The following is a 13,117-nucleotide window of genomic DNA, read 5'->3' on the forward strand; positions in this document are numbered from 1 at the left end:
GGGAGTGTCTGTGGAACCCTAGAGCCCAAGAGAAGCTCATAAACAAACACTCTGAGATGACTAGCAGTATACACACCGCGCCACAGCAGTACTAAACTGAGGGTTCTGGGACCAGAGGCTGGAGTCCTGCTTTCGGAACTCAGATTGTTCTTATTACAGTCAACGCTTAATTTTTATGTGCTAACTGGAAGAATTTTAGCATGAATAAAAGGAGCCAACTGGTGTCGATCATTCATCACTCTCCAAGTTGAGGAAGGCGTAAGAGACTAAGTCGCATTCTCTCTCACCTGATCTCTTTCTTCAAAACTATAAAGCTACCTGGGAGTTCCCGTTGTGGTGCAGTGGTTAACGAATCCGACTAGGAACCATGAGGTTGCGGGTTCAATCCCTGGCCTTGCTCAGTGGGTTAACGATCCGGCGTTGCCCTGAGCTGTGGTGTAGGTCGCAGACGCGACTCGGATCCCGAGTTGCTGTGGCTGTGGTGTAGGCTGGTGGCTACAGCTCCGATTCGACCCCTAGCCTGGGAACCTCCATATGCTACGGGAGCGGCCCAAGAAATGGCAAAAAGACAAAAAAAAAAAAAAACAAAAAAACTATAAAGCTACCTGGAGTTCCCACTGTGACTCAGTGAGTTAAGGATCTCGCATTGTCTCTGGTGGCTCGATTTTGATCCCCGACCCAGTGCAGTGAGTTAAGGATCTGGTGTGGCCGCAGCTGTGGTGTAGGTTGCAGTTGTGTTCAGATTCCATCCCTGGCCCGGGAACTTCCATATGCTGCGAGTGCAGCTGAAAAAGAAAGAAAGAAACAAGCAAAAACCTATGAAGCTACAGGATGGTTCAAAGGCTCCCAGCCCCAGAAGAGAGTCCGTGTGCCTGAAGAATCCACAAACAAGACAACACTTGGCAGTGTCATTGCCGTTTATTTAACAAGTGTTTTACACAGGGCATTGGGCAGAACTCTTCACCTTCTCATTTCGTCCTCATAGTAACTCTCTGAAGGAGTGAGGTGTGTTCACTTATTCATCTGTCTTTTATCATGTGAGTCACAGGTGCCGAAGGAGGAGTGAGTCATAATGCTCAGTACGTTGTACGTTGTCCTCATTGGTCTGCGTAAGACCCTTTCTTATGATAGTTGGTTCATTAGCTTAGTCCCTTTTATCCATATACTCTGTGCTCATTCATTCACCCCCCCCATAAATAACCAATCTATTATTTTTAATTTCTTTTCCTTTCTAAATGTTTTTGGCCACACCTGCAGTATGCGGAAGTTCCCAGGCCATGAATTAAACCCACGCCACAGCTGTAACCAGAGCCACAGCAGTGACAGTGCTGGATCCTTAACCCACTGAACCACGAGGGAACTCCTTCCTTTCTGTCTAGTCTTATGAAATGTATATCATGGTTCCAAGTCGGTATGTATTTTAAATTTATGTAAAATGGTAGCGTTATATTTCATTCTAATTTTTCCGTAACTGTTCTAACTGAAGCACTAGATTTTTAAGACCCACCCGTGTTACTATAGATTGCTTCCACTTGTGGCGTAACACTCCCTAGTGTGCACCCCCTGCAGTTACAGCTTCTTCCTAGTGGTGGACAGCCAAGGTGCATCGGTGTCAAACTCCCTACTGTGGCAAATAAAGAGACAGTGTATCCCCATGTGTCTCCCTTATGGACTGTATGAGAATTGCTTTGGGGTATCTGTGAAGAATGGAATTGCTGCTTTGTAGGGCAGACACAATCCTATGCATAAGTAGCGCCAGAGGAAGCTACTGTTACCATCCCTATTTTTCAGATGAGGAAGCGGAGGCTTTCAGCGATTTAATAACTTCCCCTAAATCGCATAGACATTAATCAGCAGTGCTGGAATTCAAATTCAGACTCTGAAAATTTGACTCTTCCAGATCCTTAACCTCCTGTGCCACCAGAGAATTCCTAAGAATTCTATTCTTAATGGCTATATCATGACTATTCTCTGAGTATTTGAGTCTTGAGGACATTTTATAAAAACATAAAAGTAAATTTCATTGTCTGTAGTTTTTCTGTTCTTAGTACCTAAGAATCCAGTTGGGCTGTTTTTTTTATGAAGCACCTACCTCCCCTCTACCCCCACGCCCCCCATAGCAACCTAGTAACTGTTTTTCTTTTTTTTTTTCATATCCTGTGGGTTCTGCAGCTCTAAAAGCCGCATTGGTCATCCAGAACTGGTATCGAGGTTACAGTGCTCGGCTGAAGGCCAGACAACGCTATGCCCTCACCATCTTCCAGTCCATCGAATATGCTGATGAACAAGGCCAATTGCAGGTCTGTTTTGAAAGCTCGTCTCTTCTTCTTCTTCTTTTTTGTTTTTTTTTTTTTGCTTTGTGGTGTATGAAATCTATAGCAATGCCAGATCTGATCTGCACCTGCCACCTACACCACAGCTCATGGCAATGCCGGATCCTTAACACACTGAGCAGGGCCAGGGATCGAACCTGCATCATCATGGTTCCTAGTCAGGTTTGTTATTGCTGAGCTATGACAAGAACTCCTGAAAGCTTGTCTCTTCTTTTGGTAAAAGGCTTCTTTCTGCCCCTTGTTAATGTAAGAATGAAAGTTTGGGTCCATTTTAAGCTGAGGAACCTTGGTGAAAGGCTTTTACAGAGCTACGGTGACATTATTTTGGAACTAGCTATTTAGAAAGTATGATTTAGGAAGAGGGTGGTGTTTTTCAGTTCTGAAGATAATGTTTTTAATGGGGTTGCAAGGCACTCAGTGGGTTAAGGATCCGGTGTTGTCACTGCTGTGGCTTGGGCTGCAGCTGTGGCGCGGGTTTGATCCCTGGCTGGAGAACTTCTGCATGCTGTGGGTACAGCCAAAAAAAAAAAAAAGGAGTGCTGCCAGATGTCTAGTTAACTAATACAAAATGGATATGATTTTATTCTATTTCTCATTATGTGCCCTAATAGGAAGTGAAGTTGTTGTTTTATGAAGGAAAAAATACTCTTTAAGGAGTTAAATAAATTGAAGAATTTCCTGGGAAGAAACACATGAAAATTCTAGATGAAAATATAGATGGGTGAGGAAGGACTTTTTCAGGCTTGCAAAAGCATAAGTAAATCCAGTTTTAATGCTTATTGATAGAAAAAATTTACTTTTAACAATAAAAAAAAATCTTAGATTTGCAGTATAATTGTCAATGGAAAAAAAATCAACTTGTTGAACAGTATGAAGAATTTTATCCCATACACGTGAAAGAAAATGAAACGTACACTGAAAGTCTAGAAAAAAATACAAAACAAAGTATTTATTATGTTTGTTTTGTTTTGTTTTGTTTGCTTTTTGGGGTCACGCCTGAGGCACATGGAAGTTCCCAGGCTAGGGGTCGAATCGGAGGTACAGCTGTCAGCCTACGTCACAGCCACAGCAACGCAGGATCTGAGCCGAGTCTGCGACCTACACCACAGCTCACGGCAACACCAGATCCTTAACCCACTGAGTAAGGCCAGGGATCAAACTCTCATCCTCACGGATCCTGGTTGGGTTCGTTAACTGCTGAGCCGTGAAGGGAACTCCCCTGTTGTGGTTGTTTCTGGGGACGGTGGGAGTATTGGTGCGTGAAAGTGGGTTGGAGGGGACTTCTCATTTTCATTCTGTATGGTTTGTAGTTTTCAACAATCACATATTTATCTATAAATTTATTTATCACATAATAATCTTTTAAAAATAATTAAGAAGATTTCCAAATGTAATAAATTTCTGGATTTATTCTTGGTTGCTATAAAAATTGTACAGTGTGATTCAGTCGGGTATTCCCTTAGGAGTCCGCAGTGTTGACTGTCCTTTTAAGCCCTGTTGAATATAATGATGGCGATGAAGGGAGGGAGAGCTCTCAATTTGATCGGCCTTATATATAAACCTTTTGGTGTGTTTGTATATAAACATTCCTTCTTTAATACTGAGTTTATAGGAAAATAACAATTTTGTTGAGATACGTTTCATCCATTTAAAGTGGAAAATTCAATGGCCTTTACTCTATTCACAGAGTTGTGTTGTCTTCACCACAATAAGTTTTAGAACATTTTTACCTCCTGCCCCCCCAAAAAACCCTCTGTACTCATCAGCAGTCACTCCCCATTCCCACCACCTGCCCAGCTCCTTGTAACTACTAACCTGTTTTCCGTCTTTATGAGTTTGCCTTTTCTGGCTGTTTCGTATAATTGGAGTCACACAGTATGTGATCCTTTGTGTCTGGCTTCTTTGACTTAGCATCATGTCTTCAAGGTTCATCAGTGTCGTGGCATGTATCAGTGCTTCATTCTTTGTTGCTGAATATTATTCCATTGTAGAGATGTTGCCCATTTTGTTTATGTATTCCTCAGTGGCTAGATCATTTGGATTTTTCCCCCTTTTTGGCTGTTATGAATAATGCTGCTGTGAATATTTGTGTGCAGTTTTTTTTCTGTGGACGTAAGTCTTCAGTTCTCTCGAGTATTTACCTAGGAATGGCATTGCTGGGTCATCTGGTAACTCTGTGTGTCACTTTTTGAGTATTGCTAAACTATTTTCCAAAGCAGCTATGCCATTTTACATTCCCACTAGCAGTGTATCAGGGCTTCAGTTTGGCCACACTTTTGCCAGCACTTGTTATTATTTGCCTTTTTGATGATAGCTGTCCTACTGTGTGCGAAGTGGTGTCGTACTGTGATTTCTCTTCACTCAATCGACAGATCCATCAACAGCATTAACATCATACTTTTGATATTTGTATGGAAAGTCTTCCTTCCCTCCACTTCTGGAGCTACTCCCAGATTAATAAGGTTCCTTAGCGTTCATTCTTCATGGGAGGCAGGACTTGGAGAAGTTACTTATGCGGTAGACATGCTGGCGTTGCCCCGAGCTGTGGTGTAGGTTGCAGATGCGGCTTGGATCTGGCATTGCTGTGCCATGGCGTGGGACAGTGGCTACAGTTCCGATTCGAACTCTAGCCTGGGAACCTCCATATGCCACAGGTGCCACCCTAAAAAGACAAAAAAGAACATCACTTATTCTCCCCACCAAAAGGAGTAGAAGAGATCATAGCGAAAAAAACGAGTAGCTGTCTGAAGTTGGTTTCCTAGAAGCAGAGTCTAAGATGGGGCTTCTGGTGTAACTAACTTCCTGAGAGAGTATTCTAGGAAAAACCTGTAAGGGGGCAAGGAAAGCAAGATAGGACAGGGGAAGAAGCTAGGCCAAAATATATTTTCTGGAGAAGTCTGCCCTCGGCCTGATCCCACTGGGATCTCAGAAGTATGGAATGAGTCCCAGTTTGTCCCGTCTAGTGGCAGGGGAGAGAGGGGTGGGCTCTGATATCCTTACTTCAGTTGGTCTCTTTCTGTTGGCAGCTCCCCAGGAGGGGGGATATCTGATATTCTAAGCCACTCTGGGGAGGTGCTGCCCACCTGCCAAGGGCAGTCCTGGGGGGGAGGAGGGCAGGTAGAAGCGGGACCCATTAGCATCTGTGGCAGCTGGGAAATGAGAACCTCAGAAGAGGAAAGGGACCTTGCATGGGACACCAACAGTGTTTGCCACAGTGGCTGTTTGGGGTTCATTAATTGATCAATGTGTTTTTATTTTGTCCAGCTATCCAACTTCTTCTCCTTCATGTTGGAAAACTACACACATGTACATGAGAAAGATCGAGGTAAGTAAAAAGTTTGAAAAGCAGTTCTTAAATGTTGAATTGTCTCATCAAGGAATATAAACTCCAAAGATGGGAGAACACTAAAAAATTCAAAAGACCCCCATCTGTCTTGTCTCTGTGGCACCAAACAACTGGTGAAATCAGTTCAACTGGCTTTTTTCCTCTGATTGGTGTCAGCTGAATTGACTGTTTAATTTTTCTAGTTTCACAAAACTGAATTAGATTTCATTCTGCATTAGTTTGTTGAATGCCTTCTCTGAACCACAATCTGCTGATGTACAATAGTAGCTTAGTAGAGAGGATCTTATTTTTTATCCATGGAATTTTGCTGCTGAGAGATGAAAATATCTTGACTATTTCGTGAAACTGAGCTGAGGGGAAATGGATTAAACACAGTTGGTCGCATATGTCTCTGTTTTCTGCATAGCTGCCTCTGTCTGTCTGTCTATCATTTATGTAGTCATTCTGAAATGACTAAATAAATCATTTCAGATATGGACAATATAGGTGTGGTTCAAAGTTATTTTAAAAGTATGCTTATTAAAACATAAAATTATAGTTTATTCACAAGTCATGTATTTCTCTTGCAGATTAAGATCTGCCTCTTGTTAACGTCAAGGCAGACCCTTGACTTAAAAACTCATTTTTCTTTTATTTGGGCCTCACATTTTTTGCTCTAGGTAAAAATGTGTATGGCATCTAAGAGTATCTTTTAATCTAGTGAGCATCCTTCAAAGTGACAAAAGAGTAGTGTTTTAATGGTATGCTTTGAGCTAAGTGCATATGTATGAAACTAATTAAAACATTTAATAATCTGTAGAAGCTTTCTGAATGGTGGAATAACCAGACCTCAGGAGCGGGGAGTGGGTGGAAGTGGGTATTTTGCCATTTTTTTCCTTTTAGATAATTACAATTTGAAGACGGTTGTTTGTGCTTCATGTTCTTTGGCAAAAGTATTTCTGAGAGGAAATATAATAATGATGAAATGAAACAGCATTCTTTCTGCTAATGACCTAATATTTTATTCTGGGCTATGCATCAGAATCACTTATGGAGATTCACAGCTATAGATGGCTGGGTTCCATATTTACTCAGGCTCTGTATTTTTAAAAATCTGCATTAAAATTTTCTGCAAGTGATTTAAAGGTGTATATATATATATATATATATTTTTTTTTTTTTTTTTTTTTTTGCCTTTTTATGGTTGTACCCACGGCCTATGAAGGTTCCCAGGCTAGGGGTCCAATCGGAGCTACAGCTGCCGGCCTACATCACAGCCACAGCCACACAGGATCCTTAACCTAGTGAGCAAGCCCAGGGATCAAACCCTTGTCATCATGGATCCTAGTCAGGTTCATTAACCACTGAGTCACGAGGGGAACTCTGATTTAAAAGTATTTTTAAAATTTTATCAAAGAAGGGGACAGTGGCTTAATCTTCTTATGTTAACTTTTCCAGAAGAAAAGTACACAAACGATAAGTATATGACTTAATAAATTTTCTCAGAGTAAACAGTCTCATAACCTTCACCCAAAACAAGAAATAAAAAATACTATCAGGGCCACAGCAGCCCCCTTCCTGTCCCTCTCCAGTCACTACCCAATCCCCACACCCCCATCACTACTTTCCTGACTCCTTACCTTCTAGGTTCGTTTTGCTCGTTTTTGAACTTCTCTGTATAAATGGAAGCATAGAGTTTTAGGTCTTGTTTCTTTTACTCAACATTGTATTTGTGAAAGTCATTCATTTGGTCATTCTTACTGCTGAATAATATTCCATTTTATGGATATACTAAAGTCTATCCATTCTCTTGTTTATGGACATTTCAGTTATGTAATTTAAATGATACTGCTATATACATTCTTGTACCTGTCCTTTTTAGTGAACATATATATTCTTTGGTTTTATATATATTAATTTTCAAATATCTATTACTGTATAACAAACCACCCGAAAATTTAGTGCTTAGAAACAACAGCCATTTTATTGCCTGTGATTCTGTGGGTCAGGCATTTGAACTAAGCTCAGGAGGGATGGCTTATCTCTGTTGGATGTTGTGTCAGTTGGACTCACTTAGCCCGCTAGGCTGGAGGGGAGGTCCAGATGGTTTTACTCCTGTGTTTGGGACTGTGGCATTGGCCATGAACTTGGACACCTCAGTTCTTATGATGTTGCATACAACATCTCTGTCCAACAGGATATTCTAGACTTCTTTACATGGCAGCTGGATCCCAAGAGGGCAAAGACAGAAGCCACAAGGCCTCTTTAGCCCTCTGCTCTAGGACTCAGACAAAATCAGTTCTGCCGTATTCTTTGGGTCTAAGCAGCTCACAAGGCTAGCTGCAGATTCAAAGGGGCTATGAAAGATCAGTCTCTTGCAGGGAGCAGTAGCAGTATTATTTTGTAAAGGGATATGAACATGAGGAGGTATTATTCATTGTGGGCTGTTATTGTGAAGATACACCACAACCCAGGAAAGGAAGTTTGGGGTTAGAGGGAGTGCATATATATATATTCAGCTTTATTAGATACTGCTAAACAGTTTTACTAAATTGTTGTACTAAGTTATCCTGCCAACAGAGTGAGTGTGCTGGTTGTTCCCAATCCCCTCTGATACTCAGAATTGTCAGTCCTTTTCATGTTAGCCATTTTGGTGAGTACACGATGATACCACATTTCTGCTGTAATTTCCATTTCCCTGGTGAGAAATTGCTCAACTGTTGGAATGTTTAGCAGTTATGTGGTCATCCCATTTGGCAAAGTACCTCTTTGGGTCTTTAGTCTATATATATATATATATATATATATATATATATATATATATTTTTTTTTTTTTTTTTTGTCTTTTGTCTTTTTGGGCCACACGCATAGCATACAGAGGTTCCCAGGCTAGGGGTCGAATGGGAGCTGTAGCCGCCGGCCTACACCACAGCCACAGCAATGCCAGATCTGAGCTGTCTGCGACCTATACCACAGCCCATGGCAATGCCAGATCCCTAACCCACTGAGCGAGGCCAGGGATCGAACCCTCAACCTCATGGTTCCTAGTTGGATTTGTTTCCACTGCGCCATGACAGGAACTCCTTTAGTCCATTTTTCTACTGGGTTATCTGCCTTTTTCTTAGCAGTTTGTAAGAGTTCTCTAAGTATTCTAAATATGGGAATGTGAATCCATGTTAGATAAATTTTTTGCAAATATATGCTCCTAATCTTTGCCTTTTATCCATCTCCCCAGTCTTTAATCTTTAAATGGTATCTTTTGATAAATAGCCATTTGTTTGTTTGTTTGTTTGTTTATTTATTTAGCTTTGTTATGGCTGCACCCACGGCATATGGAAGTTCCCAAGCTAGGGGTCGAATTGGACCTGCAGCTGCCAGCCTATACCACAGCCATAGCAATGCAGGATCCAAGCCTACACCACAGCTATTGGCAATGCCGAATCCTTAACCCACTGAGCGAGGCTGGGGATCGAACCTTTGTCTTCAAGGATACTAGTCAGGTTCATAACCCACTGAGCCACATCGGGAGCTTCTAAATAGACATTTTTAATTTTAATATAGTACAGTTTTTTCTTTTATGGTTAGTACATTTTGTATCCTGCTTAAGAAATCTGTGTGTGTGTGTGTGTGTGTGTGTGTGTATGCATGCTCATCTGTGCAAAAATAAAAACAGGAGAAACCTGCAGGATAAATGAGAAACTAATGGCATTGTTTTTTTTTTTTTTTTTGCCTTTTCTTGGGCCGCTTCCCATGGCATATGGAGGTTCCCAGGCTAGGGGTCTAATCGGAGCTGTAGCCACCGGCCTACGCCAGAGCCACAGCAACGCAGGATCTGAGCCGCGTCTGTGATCAACACCACACACCACAGCTCACGGCAACGCCAGATCGTTAACCCACTGAGCAAGGGCAGGGACTGAACCCGCAACCTCATGGTTCCTAGTCGGATTCGTTAACCACTGAGCCACGACAGGAACTTCGGCATTGTTTACTTACAGAGAATGGAGATATGGGTGGGAGAAGAACAGAAAGAATAGGAGACCAGTGGCCTAGTGGTTAAGGATCCAGCATTGTCACTCCTGTGGCCCAGGTCACTGCTGTGACATGGGTTCTATTCCTGGCCTGGGAACTTCCACATGCCATGGGTGTGGCCAAACAAATTAAAAAAAAAAAATCTCAAAGATCATTAAGAAAAACAAATGAAAGATTGGAGAATGGGGATTGGGTAGGAGGGATGATCGGAGAGTGGCCCTTCTATGAGAATACCTTTTTGTAGTTCTGACTCCTAGAGCCATGATAATGTGTCACATCCCTAAGAAAAATAGTTAAATGCAGGAAGACAGAGAATGTGATTTCAAAATAGGATACACACTGTGACAAATGAACTTAACTGTATTACAAATGAGTAACAGTCACCTGAAGGAGGTGGAGAAGAAACAAACTAACCTAAGCGACATTGGAAAATAGGGTTTTAACCACAAAATACCTTGATGGAGTTTTCATTTTTATTTATCCTGTGTGGGGTTTGCTAAGCTTCTGTTAAATCTAAGTAGGTATTTTTGGTCAGGTTTAGGGCATTTTCATCCGTTAATTATATAAAATATCTTTCTTTTCAAGCCTAAATATCTTTGTGAATCATTTTACGTTTAAACTTTTTTTTTGTTTGTTTATTTGTTTTTTGCTTTTTTTAGGGCCGCACGGAAGGCATATGGAAGTTCCAAGGCTAGGGGTCGAATCAGAGCTGCAGCCGCTGGCCTACATCACAGCCACAGCAATGCAGGATCTGAGCCGCATCTGCAACCAACACCACAGCTCACAGCAACGCTGGATCCTTAACCCACTAAGTGAGGCCAGGGATCGAACCCACAACCTCATGGACACCAGCCAGATTCGTTTCTGCTGTGCCATGATGGGAACATCCTACTTTTCAACCTTTAAATGTGGATTACTATTCTTGTTTTTCTATATTTTTTTAATGATTTGACTTTTAGATTTTTAGCATTTCATACATTTTGAATTTTTATAGTAAACTGAAAAATTTTCGTGCATAGTGGTTGAGAACGATTTCACAATAATTTCACAAATGACATGTCACAGTTTCATTTCCCAAAGAAAATGTCCAAGTAGTTAACTAACTTTTCCCACAGCATTTATTTCATTGTGTATGGTTTTATCCTGATGGGTAGTGCCTCCTTCATGATATATTTTTAAAAAATGTGAGATAGGGTGTGTTTCTGGGCTATATATTCTATTATACATCTCTCTGTTATAGAGTCCTAGAATCATACTGATTTAGTTATTATATGTATCAGAAAAAGGAATTTATGGGTTATTGCTTTTGTTGATTTCACTTTAAAAATTTTTCCAGCTTATTTAAAATGTAATTAACATATAACATTATCTAAGTTTAAGGTGTACAACAAAATGATTTCATATGTGTATTTATTGCAAAATGACCACCCCAAAAAGGTTAGTTAACACATGTATCCGTTCACAGTTAAAATTTTGGGTGTGTGTGGTGAGAGCTTTTAAAATGTACTCTCTTAGCAACTTTCAAATATGCCATAGGGTACTCTTGGCCAGAGTCACTGTGCTGTACATTCCTGTCGGTTGCTTTCTGATGGCTCTTTTCAGTGGGAAGGCTCCAGACAACCTCTGCCTAGGTCTATGTGGCAGAAGGGCTGTGACCCTTAAGCAGGTTGTATTTAGGGACCAGAAGGCCACTTAACATTTCCAGATACTGGAGCACAGATGGTTTTAACTCTGAGGCCCAGGGTATGTTGAGACCTTCTGGGGATTCTGAAGGTAAAAGGTGACCTGAAAGCAGTTCCTCTGTGTGTCCTGCCACTTGCTCACAGCCAGTTCATATGACAACCACACAGCCATTCCCCAGTCGGCTTTTTCACATCAGCCTCCTTCCGCAGGTGGAGAACCAGAGGCGCTGTACAGAGCAGCAGGTTTAAACAGAGACTGGTGGAAGTGGGGAGTGGCATGGAGTGTGCGGAAGTGTTATTTTGACTTAGTTCTTTCTGCTTCCCAGATCAATCAGAATGTCCTTTTAAGCCAAGTATTTTATATTTTTTTGTTGCTGTGGTGCATAGGATGTTTTCTCCACTGTATCTACCTAATGATTATTGGAAGTATTTAGTAAAGCTTTTGGTTTATGTCTTTTTATTTTGTATCGTGCTACTATTAAACAATGACATTAATGAAATAATGATAATTATTACTGGGAGTTCCCGTTGTGGCGCAGTGGAAATAAATCCGACTAGGAACCATGGGGTTGTGGGTTTGATCCCTGGCCTCGCTCAATGGGTTGAGGATCTGGCGTTGCTGTGAGCTGTGGTGTAGGTTGCAGATGTGGCTCAGAGCCCGCATTGCTGTGGCTGTGGTGTAGGCCAGCGGCTACAGCTCTGATTCGACCCCTAGCTTGGGAACCTCCATGTGCCATGGGTGAGGCCCTAAAAAGCAAAAAAAAAAAAAAAAAAAAAAAAAAAAGATTATTATTATTGTTACTGCTGATATTTATTACATGTCATGTGGCATGTTTTTAAGAGTTTTAAATGTATCATTTCACGTAGTTTCCATGACAAACCAGTAGAATTAGTATTATTATCATTCCCCTTTTGTGGATGCGAATACTGAGGCTTGTAAGGTAATCTCCCAAGGTTACTGGTCTTATCAGTGGTGAAGCTGTGATTCCAACTAGTGGATTAGCCTCTGTAGTATTTTAATTCTCTTATCAATTCTGGAAGTTTTTCAGTTGGTTTTCTTGAGAGTAGATATTTAATCACACTGGTCACAAGTTACTTTATATCTTTCTATCTAATAGCTATCTTATTTTGGCTTCATGTTTTATTATATTTGGTGAAGATAACAGGACAGTGTTAAAATGACACAGTGAAAGCGGGCATCCTTGTTTCGTTAATGGTATATTGGGAAAACCATTATTGTTAATTTAAATTTTAGAAAAGTATATTAAGGAGATAGTCTTACATTCCTGTTTTTTAAACAAATCAAGAACAGGCGTTGAATTTCATGAAGTGTAATTTTGGCACTTAACTGAATTTATTGTATGGCCACTCATGGTTTTAGTCCAGATTCATAGTTAAGAAATGAAGTAACTACAAACACGGTTCAATTGGTGCTTTTCTTTTTCCAGCAATATCTGGAACTTGTTGTCAAAGTGGCATGTGGGTGGTAGAAGCAGAAATTGTTTTTTTTGTTTTTGTTTTTGTTTTTTTTTTAAATTATGGGCTTTAGATTTTTTTCCCTGTTCAGATTTTGAGTCAGTACTGGCTAAAAGAAAAGATAGTGTGTAGGGGGTGTTTTGAGGTGTTTTCTTTAGAACAACTTGTAAAGGTATAGTTCTGCTGTAATTTGAGATTTTATTATATTTAATTACTTTAGGTTCATGCTGACAGAATTGTAGACCAAATAGGTAAGGATTAATTCTAATTAC

The 13,117-nt window shown here is 40.7% G+C and overlaps 1 protein-coding gene across 8 annotated transcripts in view; it reads left to right on the top strand.

The window, feature by feature from the left end:
• Positions 1–13,117, top strand: part of PPEF1 (protein phosphatase with EF-hand domain 1) — a 140,186-nt gene that overhangs the window by 61,956 nt on the left and 65,113 nt on the right. For all 8 annotated transcript variants that reach the window (XM_021080644.1, XM_021080646.1, XM_021080645.1 and 5 more), the window contains 2 exons: positions 2,173–2,300; positions 5,598–5,658. In XM_021080644.1, coding sequence (XP_020936303.1) covers positions 2,173–2,300; positions 5,598–5,658 — 189 coding nt within the window. The remainder of the gene's footprint in view (positions 1–2,172; positions 2,301–5,597; positions 5,659–13,117) is intronic.

The sequence above is a fragment of the Sus scrofa genome, chromosome X, assembly GCF_000003025.6.
Source record: "Sus scrofa isolate TJ Tabasco breed Duroc chromosome X, Sscrofa11.1, whole genome shotgun sequence".
In the NCBI taxonomy this organism is placed as follows: domain Eukaryota; kingdom Metazoa; phylum Chordata; class Mammalia; order Artiodactyla; family Suidae; genus Sus; species Sus scrofa.